At 45.0% G+C, this 16,268-nt stretch overlaps 3 protein-coding genes across 6 annotated transcripts; 2 read left to right on the top strand and 1 right to left on the bottom strand.

Annotated features, from left to right (window-relative positions):
* The first annotated feature begins 1,067 nt into the window (after window positions 1-1,067).
* LOC123165459 (pentatricopeptide repeat-containing protein At5g42310, chloroplastic) lies at window positions 1,068-5,296 on the top strand. Of its 3 annotated transcripts, XM_044583107.1 has the most exons (7): window positions 1,074-2,420; window positions 3,244-3,396; window positions 3,504-3,575; window positions 3,882-3,984; window positions 4,063-4,177; window positions 4,623-4,872; window positions 4,963-5,296. In XM_044583107.1, exons 1-5 carry the CDS (start codon window positions 1,275-1,277, stop codon window positions 4,068-4,070), a joined length of 1,482 nt encoding a protein of 493 aa, XP_044439042.1. In that variant the 5' UTR covers window positions 1,074-1,274; the 3' UTR covers window positions 4,071-4,177; window positions 4,623-4,872; window positions 4,963-5,296. The 3 variants fall into 3 exon arrangements, with proteins under 3 accessions (XP_044439044.1, XP_044439043.1, XP_044439042.1); XM_044583109.1 differs by lacking the exon at window positions 3,882-3,984 and having other exon boundaries at window positions 1,068-2,420; window positions 4,012-4,177; XM_044583108.1 differs by lacking the exon at window positions 4,063-4,177 and having other exon boundaries at window positions 1,071-2,420.
* Window positions 5,297-5,480: 184 nt separating this feature from the next.
* Window positions 5,481-6,766, bottom strand: LOC123165460 (nuclear receptor corepressor 2). The gene has a single exon (XM_044583110.1). It carries the CDS (start codon window positions 6,530-6,532, stop codon window positions 5,690-5,692), a length of 843 nt encoding a protein of 280 aa, XP_044439045.1. The 5' UTR covers window positions 6,533-6,766; the 3' UTR covers window positions 5,481-5,689.
* Window positions 6,767-10,016: 3,250 nt separating this feature from the next.
* LOC123165786 (mitochondrial carrier protein MTM1) lies at window positions 10,017-15,797 on the top strand. Of its 2 annotated transcripts, none has more exons than XM_044583519.1 (10): window positions 10,017-10,414; window positions 10,509-10,583; window positions 11,748-11,876; window positions 11,973-12,032; window positions 12,643-12,813; window positions 13,149-13,242; window positions 13,438-13,532; window positions 13,622-13,771; window positions 13,970-14,028; window positions 15,298-15,797. In XM_044583519.1, exons 1-10 carry the CDS (start codon window positions 10,187-10,189, stop codon window positions 15,425-15,427), a joined length of 1,191 nt encoding a protein of 396 aa, XP_044439454.1. In that variant the 5' UTR covers window positions 10,017-10,186; the 3' UTR covers window positions 15,428-15,797. The 2 variants fall into 2 exon arrangements, with proteins under 2 accessions (XP_044439454.1, XP_044439455.1); XM_044583520.1 differs by having other exon boundaries at window positions 10,019-10,414; window positions 13,441-13,532.
* The last annotated feature ends 471 nt before the right edge of the window (window positions 15,798-16,268 follow it).

Here is a 16,268-nt window from a genome sequence, read left to right as displayed (position 1 = left end):
TAACGATCAGCGCCGCTTGGCGCACCCTCAGCCATTCGCTACGTGTCGCGCTCGGGCGCTCCCTCCGGATTTTGTTTTTTATTTATTTTTCCGCACGCGTTTTCGGCTTTTTAAACGGTTTTTTTCGATGTTTTGGTTTTCCATCGGTCTTCCTTAGCTTTTCAATCAAAAAAATTGCGCGAAAAAATGCGTTTTTTTCTTTCGCGAGAGTCACGGTTTTGCTTCCGCAAGAGGCACAGTTTTGCTTTCGCGAGAGTCACGGTCGTGCCTCTCCGGAAGGAAAAAAACGCGTTTTTTGTTTTTTTTCTTTCGCGAGAGTCACGGTTTTGCTTCCGCGAGAGGCGCGGGTGTGCTTTCGCGAGAGTCACGGCCGTGCCTATTGGAAAGGAAAAAAACGCGTTTTCTGTTTTTTTTTCTTTCGCGAGAATCACGGTTTTGCTTCCGCGAGAGGCACGGGTATGCTTTCGCGAGAGTCACGTCCGTGCCTCTCGGAAAGGAAAAAAACGTGAAAAAACGTGTTTTCTGTTTTTTTTTCGCGAGAGGCACGGTTGTGCTTTCGCGAGAGTCACGGCCGTGCCTCTCGGAAAGTGAAAAATGCGTTTTCTCTTTTTTTTTCCTTTCGCGAGAGTCACGGTTTGCTTCCGCAAGAGGCACGGTTGTGCTTTCACGAGAGTCACAGCCGTGCCTTCTCGGAAACGAAAAAACACGTGCTTTTTTTCTTCCGCGAGAGTCACGGTTTTGCTTCCGCGAGAGGCACGGTTGTGATTTCGTGAGAGACACAGGCATGCCTCTTTCGGAAAGGGAAAAACCCCGTGCTCCCGGTTCGGTTTTTTCGTTCGGTTTTTTCATCCGGTTTTTTTCGTGAAAAAAAGTTCGTCAAAACCTATCAATATGGGATCTAGTTTTGAAGATCTCGACGCGAGGAATCCAACGGTGAAAGCGGTTCGGGATTTGAACGCATGGTTTGAGAGATAAAACGATTTGAATAAACTGATCTATGAAAAAAGGGAAAACTCCCACGTTGTGACAAGTGGCGCGCTGCATGTGCCTCATTTGTCGCAACCAGGAGGATTGAAGTGATCTTTGCAACGAGTACTCCTCAATTAGTCGTGAAAATAAAAGGATGGCATGCCTGGTTGGGCCGTGCTGTGCCTGGCACGTATAGCCCCGGTCCATCGCTCTTCTCTCGTTTCTCAAAAAAAAAACAAATCACTCGTCTCCCCCGGTCGGCCCCAACCCAACCACAGCGGGAGCGAGCACGCGCGCGCGCTCCAATGTCCATGGACGCCTGCTGCCTCGTCCGCCGGCATCTTCACCCACCGCCGCAGCTTCCGCCCCTCCAGCGTCTGACTATCGGCCGCCGCTGCCGCCGCCGCGGCGTCACCATCGCCGTCGCCTGCTGCTCAACCGCGCCGGACCACCACCGGGAGCGGCCGTGGGAGTCCTACGACCGCGACATCCAACCCCACGCGGGCTCCGATCTGGCCCGCTCGCTCCAACTCCTCGCGGACATGCAGGCCACCGGGATGCGCCCCAGCGCGGCCGCCTACGCGCGCCTCATCCGCGCGCTGGCGCGCGCCGGCCGCACGCTCGAGGCCGAGGCGCTCCTCCTCGAGATGCGCCACCTCGGGCTCCGCCCGGACGCGGCGCACTACAACGCGCTCCTCGAGGGCCTCCTCGCGAGGGCGCACCTCCGCCTCGCCGACCGCCTCCTCCTCCAGATGGCCGACGACGGGGTCGCGCGGAACCGGCGCACCTACATGCTCCTGCTGGACGCCTACGCCCGCGCCGGCCGCCTCGAGGACTCTTGGTGGGTCCTCGGCGAGATGAAGCGCCGGGGGGTCCGGCTCGGCACCGCCGGGTACAGCACGCTGGTGCGGCTTTACAGGGACAGCGGCATGTGGAAGAAGGCCACCGACCTCATCCTGGAGATGCAGGAGCTCGGGGTGGAGCTCGACGTTAAGATTTACAACGGCTTGATCGATACGTTCGGCAAGTACGGGCAGCTCGCCGATGCGCGCGGGGTGTTTGAGAAAATGCGTGGGCAGGGGATCAAGCCGGATATTGCTACGTGGAACGCTTTGATTCGATGGCACTGTCGGGTTGGGAACATGAAGCGTGCCCTGCGATTCCTTGCTGCTATGCAGGAGGAAGGGATGTACCCAGACCCGAAGATCTTCATTACGATCATCAGCAGGTTGGGGGAGCAAGGGAAGTGGGATGAGCTCAAAGAGCTGTTTGATAAAATGAGGAATCGAGGGTTCAAGGAGAGTGGTGCAATATATGCAGTTTTGGTCGACATTTACGGTCAGTATGGCCATTTTCGCGATGCCCAGGAATGTGTAGCTGCTCTTAAAGCTGAAAACCTGCAGCTTTCGCCTAGTATCTTCTGCGTCCTGGCGAACGCTTATGCTCAACAGGTAAGTGCTACTGGAAATGGAGCAAACCAATTTCATAGTGAAATGATATGTTCTTTAATATCTTCCAGTGCATGCTAAGATTTCCTGTCAAAACAATGATGTTAGTCTCCAGAAGAATTAATAACATAAACCGTAGTTCTGGTCCTAGAATAGTGATCGGCTATAATTAATTCACTGGAAGTCCAACTTTTTCTGCTTTAATCGGTTACATCAAACAATAAGATTGCCATGGTAAATAATTACATCTGTTAGGTAGATTTTGCATTTTGTGTTATGCAGAAACATAAGTGAGCCAACTTGCAACTTCTTTTTTGCCATGTGGTACATTAGCTTATCCAAAACAGGATGCCCCAAGAGAGAGTAGTTTGGCATTACTTGCTACTATATGGTTGTAATAGTATAAAAATCTTGAAATATAGCCATTGTAGTTGTTTTCTCCTTCAAAAGAAGCTTAATTGGTACCGTTGACATCAATATATATCTGCCTCTTAGCACTTGACATTCTGGAAGTTACATCGAGAAATTACAGTACCATTACAGGCAACTATATTTGCTAGGTAGATTTTGCATTTTGTGTTACCTTGAGCTGATTTACATGAACTATTTTCCATCTAGTTTAGCGATTTAGCTGATTCAGGGCTACCTGTGAGTGAGTACTTTGGCATAGCTTGCTACTGTGCATGAATAATTATTTTGACTGAAACTTTGCATGAATATTGAGTTTTGTCAGTTTAGTCGCCTTTTCGCTGATCTCAAAACCATCAATTCCTGTCTGTCCTTTTCATCTTGTGCGCATCATATTGCTTTGGCTTTCCCATTTCAGGGTTTGTGTGAACAAACTGTAAGTGTTCTTCAATTGATGGAGGCAGAAGGAATTGAACCAAATCTTGTTATGTTGAATTTGTTAATCAATGCTTTTAGTACGGCTGGAAGGCACGTGGAGGCACTAGCTGTATTCCAGCATATCAAGGACAGTGTATGTACTTTCTCCTGAATGAGAATGCTGTTATTTTTTTGGTTCTTGTTTGGGTGCCATGATTTTACTTTCTTCGCACTCTCTTACCATTACTTATTCTTTCTCAGGGTATGAGCCCAGATGTTGTGACTTACACTACTCTAATGAAGGCTTTCATGAGAGTAAAAAGATATGAGAAGGTCCGCTTGCTGTATTTGTAGTTTTTATTACTTCAGTTGCTTAAATATCCATATGCTTTGTTGCCGACAGAAAACCTTACTTGGTAAAAACTATGGTTTTTTTTCCAGCTATTAACTCTTAACTATAGAAGAGTTCTTTTTGGTGACATGCAATTGCAACTCTCTCCTTAGCTAATGAAGATTTAATTTTCTTGATACGGTGCCAATTATGATTATATGTATTATTGATATTTTGAACCATTAGAGAAATCTACCTGCCTGGATAATTTGACGAGCTTGAAATAGTTTTCTCATTTTCTTGAATAGGTTTCAGAAATATATAGTGAAATGGAGCGTGCTGGTTGTACCCCGGATAGAAAAGCTAGGGAAATGTTGCATGATGCGTCTGTTACAATGGATCAAATGGGATGTAAGTGTTTCATTTGCACTTTTGCAGCTGTTTTCTTGTGGTTTTCAAGGATGTATTGGTTGACGCATGCTTTGCCAGATTATTGAAATTGGAACCCCAGCAGCTCTGAAGTGGCTCTTGTGTTAATGTCTATAACTACAAGAACCCCTACTTTGCTAGCATATGCTTGATGGATCTCTTGTAAAAGTAAAATGTAAGTGTGCTGATTGTATTTACTCTGAAATTGGCATATAAATGGTTCTTCGGCTTTACTAATCTCGTAACACTTAAGATGTCCTTTTGCATGAAGTTGCCCCTTTATATTTTTTTTCTTATATAAGTTTTTTATTGAATAGTTTGGATTGCTTACCACATGTGTCACGTGGTTATTTTCTTATATAAGTTGCTTGCTGAATAGGATGAAAACAGCTTAAATAGTGCCTTGATTAGGACAAGGAAGGTTAGGCGTCAACTTAATACTATGTTTCAAATTGAGGAGCTCCTGCGCTCCTGATTTCTTTGAATTGAAACAAAAGGTGTTCGAACGGCTTCAACTTCTATGAAGTATAATAAGTGTTGTGCAGATTTTCATTTATCACTTGCTCATTTTCATATTTGAAGGTATAGTTCTCACACTTTGGCCCTTTTTAAAATGGCAGAACATGAGACAACAAGTACTTTGCACACAGAAAGTTCTAGTCCGAGTACTGCGTTTCATGGAATCTGGAGAATCTCCCTCTGGCATTTTCTCCAATGGAGATCGTTTGTTGTGGAATAATAATGGGGCCAGCAATCACAAGATTCAGAACAACAGTGATTCTTCCTCAGTTTTAGTTAAGACTGGAGCTCTGAGGTGGAGCATAAGTTCATATCATTCGGCGCCTGCATATTTCTGGCTCCACAATGCAGGTATGCAAACAAACAAACAGCCCATCGCTGTTACCTTCATTTACGACGGAGGATCACCTGATCTGTGCTTGCCTTTGTGCTGGAGTTCAGATTTCGTAGTCGAGGAAACAGTTAAAAGGAGACTTTCGGGGATCTGGACAAGGAAAAAGATGGTGAAGTGTACCATAAGTCTGGAATTCCATTCATTGCCCTCTTCCTGAACCACACTGCATCGTGGTGGTTTTCAGAATATTAGGTGTACTGGGCATTGACTTGTATATCAGGATAGCTTATGAAAACAATCATCTTCGGAAGTAGACAACTCAGATGATTCTCTGTAACCATTTTCATAGGGCTACTTTCTTTGTCTTCACTTTACATCCCCTCTGCTTCCGCCAATAGACTGTGAACTCAAAATGGGATCAAATAATAAGGTTAAGTGTCACTGTCCCTGTGTTTGTCTGTGTGCTGCAATCTCTTGAATTCTCCAGTATTATTCTTTCGCCCAACTTGGACTTGTACTGAATTTACTACTAGGCAGATTATATCTTTGTCAAGTTCTGTACCTTGGTGCATGTAATGGTGGGTATGGTTTGCGATTTTAGACATAACTCGTAGTAAGAAACAAGAACAGAAGATCCAACATTTCCACACACCTCTGTTCGTCTAAAACAGCGGAATTTATATCCTTCTTTCTGAAGTCCAACTCATATATAGCTAGTACTATGCATTGCAACCTAAACGTTCATATATATAGTTTGTGTGTCCAAGCCAGGGAAATTTCCGAAAAGATGAAGCAGAAGCTTTGGAACATAAGGAAAGCAGAGCAGATGTCTCTTCACATGAGCTCGTCGTCGTCGTCGATGTCGCTGAGCGGGTCGTCAATGGCGTCCGTGTGCGTCATGCGCGCGGATGCCTGCTTGACCCACCGCGCCATCTTGGCCGTCTCCCTGCTGACCTTGACCTGCTCCTCGAGCGCCTTCTTGAGCTTGCGCTGCTGCTCCTTGAGCTCCGTCACCATCCTCCTGTTCTCGTCGCCCCACTCGCCGGCGTCGATGCCGAGGACGTCGCCCGGCGCTCCTCCGACGCGGTCCTTCCTGCTCCGCCCCGTAGGGGCCCTCTGCAGGGCCTTCTTGGCCGAGAAGGGGAAGCAGCACGCCTGGCGCGGCGGCGGCGGCGACAGGGAGCCGTCGTCGTCCCTGCACCTGTTCCGCTCCCTCAGCGTCGGCCGGCCGCGCCCTGCCCCGAAGAGCCGCTCCAGGTCCTCCTCCTCCTCGTCGCCATCTTCTCGGGCCGCGGGGACGCTCGTCTTACGAGGATCAGCCTGCGGCGGAGGGTGCTGCTCCTTCTGCTCTTGGCTCGCCGGGGCGACCGGTGTGGGCGAGGGAGGGTCCGCGTGCGGTTGCGGGAGCGGGTCGGCAGGAGGATCGCCGCGGCGCTGCGGCGGCGCGGTGGAGCTGCGGCCCAGGGTCTTGGCGGGCGGCGCGGGGGCGGTGGGGAGGGACTTGAGCTTGCGGAAGCGGGACTCGAGGCTGGACGGGAGCGCCGAGTCGTCGAGGCCGGCGAGGTGCGCCGTGTTGAGCCTGGCGATCTGCTCCAGCGCGACCAGGTCGGCCGCCTCCGCGAGGATGGCGTCCACCGCCGACATCCCGCCGCCGCCAGCTCCCTTGGAGTACGCCATGGCCGGACCCGGCGGCGCCGCGAGGTGGGGATCAGGAGTTGAGGACTGAGCTCCGCAGGAGTGTGAAAGAAAGAGTGTGTGTGCGGCCGGTTTGGGCGGCGTGGGCGCGGCCGGTCAGTGTCTGGGCCGGAGAATTTGGTGGGCGAGGGAGGAGGAGGGGGCGCGGTGCCGTTTTGTCACGTCCGGCGCGTGGTGGAGCCCCGGACCACCTTTCCACCTCGGATGCCTCTAGGGGTCTTTTGACCGTTGTGTGCCCCGGGCTGTCTACGCGCTGGCTGCGTGGAAAGGCGCGTCACCGCCTTCTCCGGCACCGGCAGGGCACGCTGCTCCGGCGGCCGTGGAGACTCGGTCGGTTTCCTCGCGTGACCCGGCGCGAGCACTCCGGCTTATATGCGACAGTGCACGATCAAAAGGTTCTTTCCTCATTCCAAAAAACAAATGGTTCTTTCCTTTTCAGTAAAGATGATGAAAATTGGCAGGCTCGGTAGATTCCAGAGCACACCAGATGTACATGCATGGATGGATACGTTGATCCATCGTATCCACGTAATCAAGAGCGAATCAGGCTGCAATTCATCGTCGATGCAAAAAAAAAAAGCTGCAATTCATCGCGAATTACTGCCCAGAGATTCGGAGCTTCGGGCACGTTTTTATGGGAAAAACATGACGTGCTGTTTTTTTCTTTTTTAGTTGGAACATGATCGACATTTGAGATTAGGACATTTACAAGTTTCATATAAGCCCCCTCTTCAAAGAAGAGAGAAGAGATAGGGGGGGGGGGGGAGAAAGTGGGCTTGTGATGCGGTCTAAGCCTTTTTTTTTTTGCGAATAATGAGGTCTAAGGCTGAGTTGGCGCCGTAGACACGTCCGGACTCCCCTATTCTCCCCTTAATTCCAGGACAAACTAGGGAATTTTCGACGTCCGAGCATATCTGTGAACATTGGAGGGCTAACGTTGGAGGTAGCGAATAGCGTTGGAGATGCCCTTACACAACGACTTGGTAAATGTGTTTGTGGTAAGGTGAGAGCGGACCTTTGACATTGTCGACATGCATCAGTTCTCTTGTTCAGTCTGTCTGATCTCGACAAATAAGAACAAAGTAGGGGATGTCCTTGAAGATGCCATTAGATTCTACTCATCTTTATAGAACACGTTTCTTCTAGTCGACCGAATTTGTCTAGATGGTGCTTCTGAGAAAAAATACATCCAATTGTATTTTATTATTCTTATATAAAAGAGCCCCTCTCCCTCTGGTTTCATTTACTTGAAACTTTTTTTTGCAAAACCTAGAGAGACAAAGAAAGTCATAGATGGGAAGGCTAAAGCTCAGCTAAGGGACTACGTCCAAATTGAAGTGCAAACAGGCTTAAACGAACCATATCTTACAAGTTCATAGGACAAGAGGTGAAGTTCTTCGGGGAGGAGGAAAGCAACTCGGGGGAGACTTGTATGAGATCTCACATTAGGTGAGATCATGAGATCAACCCCAAAAAAATCATATTTAGACATTTAAAAAAAATATGAAATTATTTCACAACATTCATGTGGGGGTATGTCTACAACTCCAAAAAAACAACAACTCAAAACTCGATGTACATTTGGAGATTCAAAAAAGATAAATTCGAATGTGAATAGTGGCAGCTTTTGAGTGAATAGTACTTTGACACTATTCATGTTCAATTTTGCCTTTTTGTTTCTATTAATGTAGGAATTAGGAGCTGAAACTTTTTGAGGTTGAACATCAACCATTGATGTTTATCTAACATTTTTTTAGAATGTTTGAACATGTAGATTAAAAAAAATCGATCTCATTGATCTCACCTGATGTGAGATTTCACACAAGTCTCCCCCAAAGCAACTCCTGTCGTTGGATTCAAATTGAGGATCGACATAGCCTCATTACACTAGGTCTTCACCCTTGCATCCCCTTGAACATCTCACTAGCAATTTGCTCTATCAGTCTTGTTCCCCACTTCAATACCCTTGGATTTTTCCAGCTTTACCTGCAATATTGATCAAGCATTAATCTAACAAAGCATAGCTATCAATGCAACAGGATCATTGATTCTTTTGCATGCGAAGCATATATCATTTCTACTCTTCCAGATTGTCCGGAAAACAACAACGATTCCGATAGAAACCAAAGGTTTAGATTTTTCTTTTAAAAGTTCTTGACCATGGGCCCAAAGCATTGTTTCAAATCACGAGGTGCAATTTTAAAATTAAAAGTGTGTTACAACAAACACCAAAATAACCTGGCTATTGAAACAGTGGCACAATAGTTAGTGGTGGTGCTGAGAGGGCAAGCAACGATGGTGGCGGTGTGCGGACGTCAGCGACATGCGGGTGGCAGCAACGGTGGTGCGGCGGCGATGGTGCACTAATGGAAGGCCGAGAGAGGACTAGTTTTCTGGTGACTATCAATAAGAGAGAATGGGAGCTGCTAGACTTGTTTTTTTGACCCAACTTCCCCGATACTAGAAACTTATTGGGGAAAGGGGATCTGTTGGAGCATCTGCAACAGATGACCAAAAAAATGGTGTGTTTCAAGCTTCTTCAGTGATGAAGAGGGTCGCGGGGATGTTTCGACCGGCATGAACGGATGTCGGGTCTGGGGGCGACCTACGGAGTGTCCGCGACAACGAAAATTGGGCGGCGCCGATGAAGTTTCACTTTGACGGAAACCGCCACAGCTGAATTAGTTTTGGCCAACAACAAGTGATGTATATTTTAACAATTGTACCAATGCTAATAGTTGTAATTTATCTTTAAAAGTAGAGCATCAAATTCTGATGCACACAATCTAGCCAATACTCTCTCTCTCTCTCCCTTGACCAGGGTCGTCACTTGTGGCATATCTCACCCCATGACCCAGCTTGTATCCATCTAAATGTCCAAAAGGATCAATAAAGTTTTGGCTCCCCTCAGAAAAAGAAAAAACTAGAAGTGGGGTGTATTTGAATTACTTGTAGCAAAAGTTAAGGCATATTTTTTAAAAAAATTGAGCACCAGCATTGGGCATGTATCAGGGGAGAATATCATACGGAAACCAACATTCAAAGAAAACTTCATGAAAACCATGTTTGAAAGTTTCAAAAAAATCTAAAAAAAATATGGGATGTTAACAGGATGATGTTCTATTGTCATGTTAAATTTCAAGTTAAAACACATTACGGGATAAGCTATGAAAAAGATAAATACCACAATGAATAGTGACGTACTGTTTGACACTATTCAATACTGATTTTGTTTTTCTCGTGGCTCACATGTCATACTGTGATTGAACTTGAAATTTTGCAGGGCAATAGAATATCATCCTCTCAACATCTCGTATTTTTTTAAACATTTTTTCGAAACTTTAAAACATCATTTTTGCGTGGTTTTCATCGGTTTTCACTAAACGTTGGTTTTCATATGATGTTTCCCCTTTTTCTTTTCCAAGATGACCTAAATGTGGTGTTACAGTCAACCAAAGGACTCCTCTAGAACCAAACACCGACCCCTCCCCCTCTCCCCTCCTCTCTTGGAGAGCCTCGACTCGTGTCTCCTCTCCTTCCACAGAGAGAGGGACCACCACCGCCGCACGGCCCGCGCGACCTCGACCCCGCGCTCCCCTCCGCCGCCGTATTGATTCCGCCGCGCTGCTGGGAGCTATGGCGGGCGGCTCTAGGGGCGGCTTCCCCGCCTGGATGACCGCCGCCGCCGCGCGCATCGACCTCTCCGGCGGCGCCGCCGCCACGTCCGGCTCGCAGCCTCCCCAACCCGGCCCTTCGCCCGCGGTGGTGGCCGACCAGGAGCTCGGGATGGCCGAGCGCGCCCTCTCCGCCGCAAGCGCCGCCTTCATCTCCGCCATCATCGTTAACCCTCTCGACGTCGCCAAGGTACGGGCTCTCCCAGTTTGTCTATTATCCGGGGGTATCCTTTTCGTGTGATTCGTGGTGGCTAATAGGTCGTGGTTTTCGTCTCCCCGTGCAGACGAGGTTGCAGGCGCAGGCGGCGGGGGTGCCTTACTACCAAGCACCCCAGATGGCGGCGCTCGGCCCGGATGCGGTAAGCAATCCGACCCCTTCTGTAGGCTTGTGTTTCGTTTTTGCTGCCTCCAATTTGAAGTGTGGATGATACAATCGATTCTGCAAGAAAGGGGGATCGCTTTCTGTTGATCCCATATACCCTTTTGAAGCCAGAAAACTGAAGTACGCATGACAAGAGGCGTCGTGTGTGTAAGCCTCTATCATTTGTAGATTAGGTTTGTGTGCTATCACTGTGGGATTTGATGTGTCAGTTGGTGTGATCCAGTGTGTGTATTGATAGTTATATTTTCAATGTAGGAGATTGCTTCTTTGGGCCAAAAATAAGGTTACCTCAGAACTTGGTTTTGTTAAATTTCGTCCTTGGCTAGAACTTCTGGTAGTATTTCTTGTGTTGCGGATTAAGTTTGCTACCGGAATCGCTTCGCCAACGTAGACCACATGCATTTCATTAGACGTCGGAAATGCTACACATCTACTTATTTCTCTTGTTTGTTTGTTCAACAAGCAGTGGTGATAATTTTCATCAGGGTGCTCTGTGGTTGCACAGCATGGTATTTAAGGTGGGTCGCCTTAGCCATCTCTCTGTTTGGGAATGAACTACGGGGGCCGAGAATACATATAGCATTCACTATATCATTATGCTAGAAAAACGACCGGATAAGCTGTACCACAGGCTGGTAGGAGAGGTTATGATAATTTTGACAGGTGATTTAATCCTCTACTGATAAGCAACTAGAGTTGGGATGTGAACAATGTCGCAGATACTGGGAATGGAAACCAAGATGATTATTCTCAATAACGGTGCAGATTTGATCCTTCCGTAGGTAGATAAAGCATGTTGGTTTAGTCACCTTGTTGCTGATTTTGTTTGCAATTGGCAAACTCTGTTATTTCTAATTACATGCATTTTCAAATCTACTGTAGTGTTTCTTGGAATGTAATCTAGAGTGGGGTTGTGCATAGGAAGAAAATGGGCATTAGAAATCTCTTGAAACTGCGATCATATTCCAGAACCAAAGTTATTCACGTTTACATAATAAGAATTTTTCATTTATTTAATGCTTATTCATGTTAATGGTCTGAATGAACTCAACAGTTCCATTGTTCTAGGTTAGCCATCAAACAAATAACCTATTTATTTCTTGTGCTTACTAGAGGAATGCTGCTTATGCCTTCTTTCCAGATACTGTCTGAGTTGCGATGCTCTCCATCATGCACACGTGGTATCATTTTGGGAAGTGAACCTATTTGCCCACCCGATTGCTTTCAGTACAAGGGAACAGTTGATGTATTCTTGAAAGTTGTTAGACAGGTAATGCAGCGCAAATGCCGTTTGCTAGTTTCTTATGTTAGTACTAACATCCTGTGGATACTGATACTTGATATATTTGCTAATCGGTTGTTTCAGGAAGGATTTGGTAGATTATGGAGAGGTACAAATGCTGGCTTGGCATTAGCTATACCAACTGTGAGTCTCTTGCTCTGTCACACTGCATTCTGTTGTGCTTTTTGTTGCGTTATTATTAAAAAAAAACTTCTTCTGTGAAATCTGTATAATCATATTAGTAGCTCCAACCTCTCAGGTATGTGTGGAGTAGGCACTAGCTTGCACTTCTCCATGTCATTTGTACCTGTTTTTCAGGAATAAATTCGATGTTTTTACAGATCTGCTGATACATGTATAACTCATCTTAATAGAAGAAGCCATATATGAAACTGTTATTAATCTGCATATGTAAATAATAGTTTGTATGAGCAAGTAATTCTGTATCCTAAACAATGTAAACACTTCCATTTTTGTCTTCTGTCCTCAGACATTCTGTCTGTTAAGTAAGGCAGATATCATCTAGCCTGCACATATTTGTTGATCGTTTTCAAGGCGTCCGTAAGGCGGTGCTTGAGTGGTAAGGCGCCCTGAAACTTTTTCCGCCTTAGGCGCTTAAGCATACATTAGGCGGTAAGGCGGGGGTTGACCGCCTTTGGACGCCTTGATTTACTCTCAGTTTCTCATATCTTAGTGAATGTATAACACACCCTAAACCAATGTTGTCCATGATCATGTTTTTGATCTCAAACAGGTTGGAATATATTTGCCTTGCTATGACATATTCCGCAACAAGATTGAAGATTTTACAAGAAGCAATGCTCCTGGGTTGACACCATATGCCCCACTAGTAGCAGGATCAGTTGCACGTTCGCTCGCATGCATTGCTTGTTCCCCAATTGAATTGGCAAGGACACGGATGCAGGTAAATATCCAGTTAGTATATTTCGTTTCATGTGAGATAAATCTTGAGGACAGTTTTGTTTGCACAATTTTAGGGGCCTATGTAATACATATTTTTTCTCGTTTTATTGAAAGTGCTACCAAATAGGACGATGGTGTTTTGGTGTGCCCCCGGGTGAGCAGTAATAAACTAAAAAAAGTAAAACAGTTCAAAAGTCTACTCCTATATTTTTTTACAGCAAACATGTTTTTGTCTTCTAACCGCGTGCAAATTTTTGTGAAGAGACGACATGTTTTTATCTGGGCAAAAGAACATCTGTTTTGAATATCCAATCAAGTAACCATTTATGTTAACAGGCGTATAAGGAATTTCAGCCTGGAGTAAAGCCTCCTGGAATGTGGAAAACATTGCTTGGTGTTCTTTCACCACATGCAAGTCCAAGTCAGAATGGTATGTTGGTATAATTCGTTCTCATTTTGTATTAGCATACTGGTTTATGTTTAACATCATAATATCAATCATGTTCTTCATTTTTAAATTTGGTATTTTCCAGTAGTTTGCTCTGTTTTCCTCATTCCAACAACCTGAACTCTTTATTTTTGAGGCAAGAAATTGTTCTGATTGATGAATTACTTAATGCTGAAGCAGTGCAAAACTATCGTGTTCTATGGACGGGTGTGGGGGCACAGCTTGCTCGGGATGTTCCATTCTCTGCTATATGCTGGTCAACGCTGGAGCCGGTAAGTCCATGTTGTTCATGTTTTAGATATGCTAAACCATTTAACAGTTACTTTGGTATCCATCTTATCTTGTTGAGGTTACCATGCAGATTCGAAGAAAGCTGCTTGGTCTTGTTGCAGAGGACGGTGACGCAGCTAGTGTGTTGGGAGCGAACTTTGCTGCTGGCTTTGTAGCAGGTAGTCTTGCTGCTGGTGTTACATGCCCTCTTGATGTTGCCAAGACAAGGAGACAGATAGAGGTTTGTGTATATCATATTTTCTGTATTCTGTCTTCTGTACTATTCTGGAAATAGTCATGAGAGCATTATTTTTAGGTTTGCTCCAAAAAACATGACCCCCATGAAGCACCATTTCATTTTTACCTGCCGTCAATTTCATATGTTCCATTTTTTTTTCATCGCCTTGCATTAAAATTTGCGTATGTTTTTTCATTTCAGAAGGATGCCCAGAAGGCAATGAGAATGACCACGAGGCAAACGTTAGTTGATATATTGAGGTATGTCTTCCACATACTGTGAAGTTTTAAGAAGCATTTCGTTCCAAACAAGTAAAAATTTACATTTCTGCTTTGTAGCCGACACGCAACCTACAGTTGTCAACTGAGCTTGTATGTTAATTAGAGCCATGATTTAGTCAGCTGTTTGAGTTGGGCTTGGGCTAGCTTGCTGTGTCGGGCAATATGGGTCAGTCAGAGCATAATATAAAAGCATTCCTGTATCTACTGAACTTTGACAGAGAAGCAATAGCAATTTCCACTTGAAAAACCAACCAGGTCTCATAAACTTAACAGTCGTCAGTGCCCTCTAGTTTACATAAGGAGCTGTTCTGGACACCGCTTTCCCCAAAAAGCTACATGAAAGTATGAAACACTAATTATTGGAATATATTTACAAAACCTAACAAATTCATATTGTGAAAATAATTTTCTAGAAAAATCTTTACATATCATGATATGTATCTAGTGTAAATAATTAAATAAATATCCATAGCCGTTGCCCATGGACATATGTGCTGCATTAGGCACATCATATGTACTAATGCACTAGCTTGCCAAAATACACATCTGGAAGTCTTGAAAATATCTGGAAAAAGAAAGAGGCAGACACAATGCACTTCAATAATGCTGCATAACTTTTAATCCAAATCCATCATGGCATGATGTGAGGAAAAAGACAATTCAAACTGTGAACAGCAATGAATAGCACCATGCTCGTATAATTCATTGTTAGATTGCCCTTTTTGCTTCTTGAGCTGTAGATGGAATTTGGATTCATTATTTTGAGACATAACGGATGTATGTTGTGCTAATGTCGTCAAATTTTGTTTAGAATTTTTCTTTACATACAAATGATCAATCCACACCCTCTGGCCACCTCATAATTTTTGTGGAAGCTCCTCTTGTGGGAGACCCATAGCCTTGCAAAGGGTTTAGGATCAGTTAGCTAGTTATGTTCATGATCCAATTTGCCTAGTACAAAATCATGGCTTGCTTATTTATGATATATCCCTTGAATCATTGAACGGAGATGAAGTGGATTGGATCAAGTTTCATGATTGCTCTTGTTTTTTTTTTTTCTCCAAAAATTTGGTGCAATGTCCTGTTGGAGCCTTTTCTTGTGTTGCCTTTCCAAGTCATTAACCTAGAGAGGTCTTGACTTGGAAAGTTCTGTTCATTCAAACTTTGTAGCTGTAGTCATAGAATCATCCTTCACATATTGTAATCCACTTGCTGCCCATTCCACTCTGATCTATTTTATCCTGCTAGGTCTGAAGGTCCAAAAGGCTTGTTCACTGGTGTTGGTCCACGCGTCGCTCGTGCTGGACCATCAGTTGGTATTGTCATTTCCTTTTATGAGGTCGTCAAGTATGCTCTTCACCAAAGGAACATGTCATGACCAGGATTTTGTCCGGAAGATAAAACTATCACCCTCTTTTGTAGAAACATGGCATTCCCCAGATCTGTCTAGTTTATGCCAGCCACTCGAGCTTTGGGCAGCGTAAGGTGTGGTAAAGGCTCAAATTAGAGGATCAAAGTGACCAGCAATCAGCATTATTTTTCCTGGACGAGGTCCAGTTGTCTCCTGGTAATAATGTTTAAAGGCTTTCAGTTTGCCGCGGAGCAAGCTCCAGTTTTGTAGAGGGGAATGGACCATATAACTTTGATTAACTTACGTAGGAAGATGGATGTAGTGTAAGATGTAGCATTGACGATGATCAATAATACCTTGTGCTTTGTACACTTAAAACTACAGAATAATTTTGTTTTGCCTTGTCTCAAATGCTGATGGATTGCCCTAAACCGATTGCAAGGAAACGTTCACTGGTTTTCTAGTTTCAGCAGCAGTTAAAATCCAGGACATCAATCTTGATACTAAGCGAAGGGATAGGCTGCATGCTCACCTTGAATTTCTGTCACGATCAAGATCGTTAAGAAAAAAAAAAGTTCAGGATCTTAAGCTTTGGTGCCTGCTGTCAATTCACTTCAGTTTCTCTGTGCCTCCTTCCATTCTATACGGAGTTGGCGCATGTTTTGTTGGCATTTCGTGTTGGCGCATGTGGCTTTATGGGCCGGAAGCCCATAACAGGGCTGGGAATCCTCTTGCTAACTCCGTGCATTTGGTTTATCCGGTTTACTGGTTCAGTTTATACGGTTTTTCAATTTGTATGATACTAATACTTCAGTAAATGCGGTATGGTATTAAAGATGGTTTGGTTTCAGTATATATCAAATTATCT

This window comes from Triticum aestivum, chromosome 7D (assembly GCF_018294505.1).
Source record: "Triticum aestivum cultivar Chinese Spring chromosome 7D, IWGSC CS RefSeq v2.1, whole genome shotgun sequence".
Taxonomy (NCBI): domain Eukaryota; kingdom Viridiplantae; phylum Streptophyta; class Magnoliopsida; order Poales; family Poaceae; genus Triticum; species Triticum aestivum.
This window is presented reverse-complemented; position numbering and strand designations above follow the sequence as displayed.

What these genes read in the sequence shown, in the direction of transcription:
- LOC123165459 (XM_044583107.1), top strand. Translation starts at nt 1,275, where the DNA reads ATGTCCATGGACGCCTGCTGCCTCGTCCGCCGGCATCTTCACCCACCG. An exon ending in CGAACGCTTATGCTCAACAG is followed by an intron (nt 2,421 to 3,243) that starts GTAAGTGCTACT and finishes TTCCCATTTCAG; the next exon opens with GGTTTGTGTGAACAAACTGT. An exon ending in TCCAGCATATCAAGGACAGT is followed by an intron (nt 3,397 to 3,503) that starts GTATGTACTTTC and finishes ATTCTTTCTCAG; the next exon opens with GGTATGAGCCCAGATGTTGT.
- LOC123165460 (XM_044583110.1), bottom strand. Translation starts at nt 6,532, where the DNA reads ATGGCGTACTCCAAGGGAGCTGGCGGCGGCGGGATGTCGGCGGTGGAC.
- LOC123165786 (XM_044583519.1), top strand. Translation starts at nt 10,187, where the DNA reads ATGGCGGGCGGCTCTAGGGGCGGCTTCCCCGCCTGGATGACCGCCGCC. An exon ending in ACCCTCTCGACGTCGCCAAG is followed by an intron (nt 10,415 to 10,508) that starts GTACGGGCTCTC and finishes CTCCCCGTGCAG; the next exon opens with ACGAGGTTGCAGGCGCAGGC. An exon ending in ACGTTAGTTGATATATTGAG is followed by an intron (nt 14,029 to 15,297) that starts GTATGTCTTCCA and finishes TTATCCTGCTAG; the next exon opens with GTCTGAAGGTCCAAAAGGCT.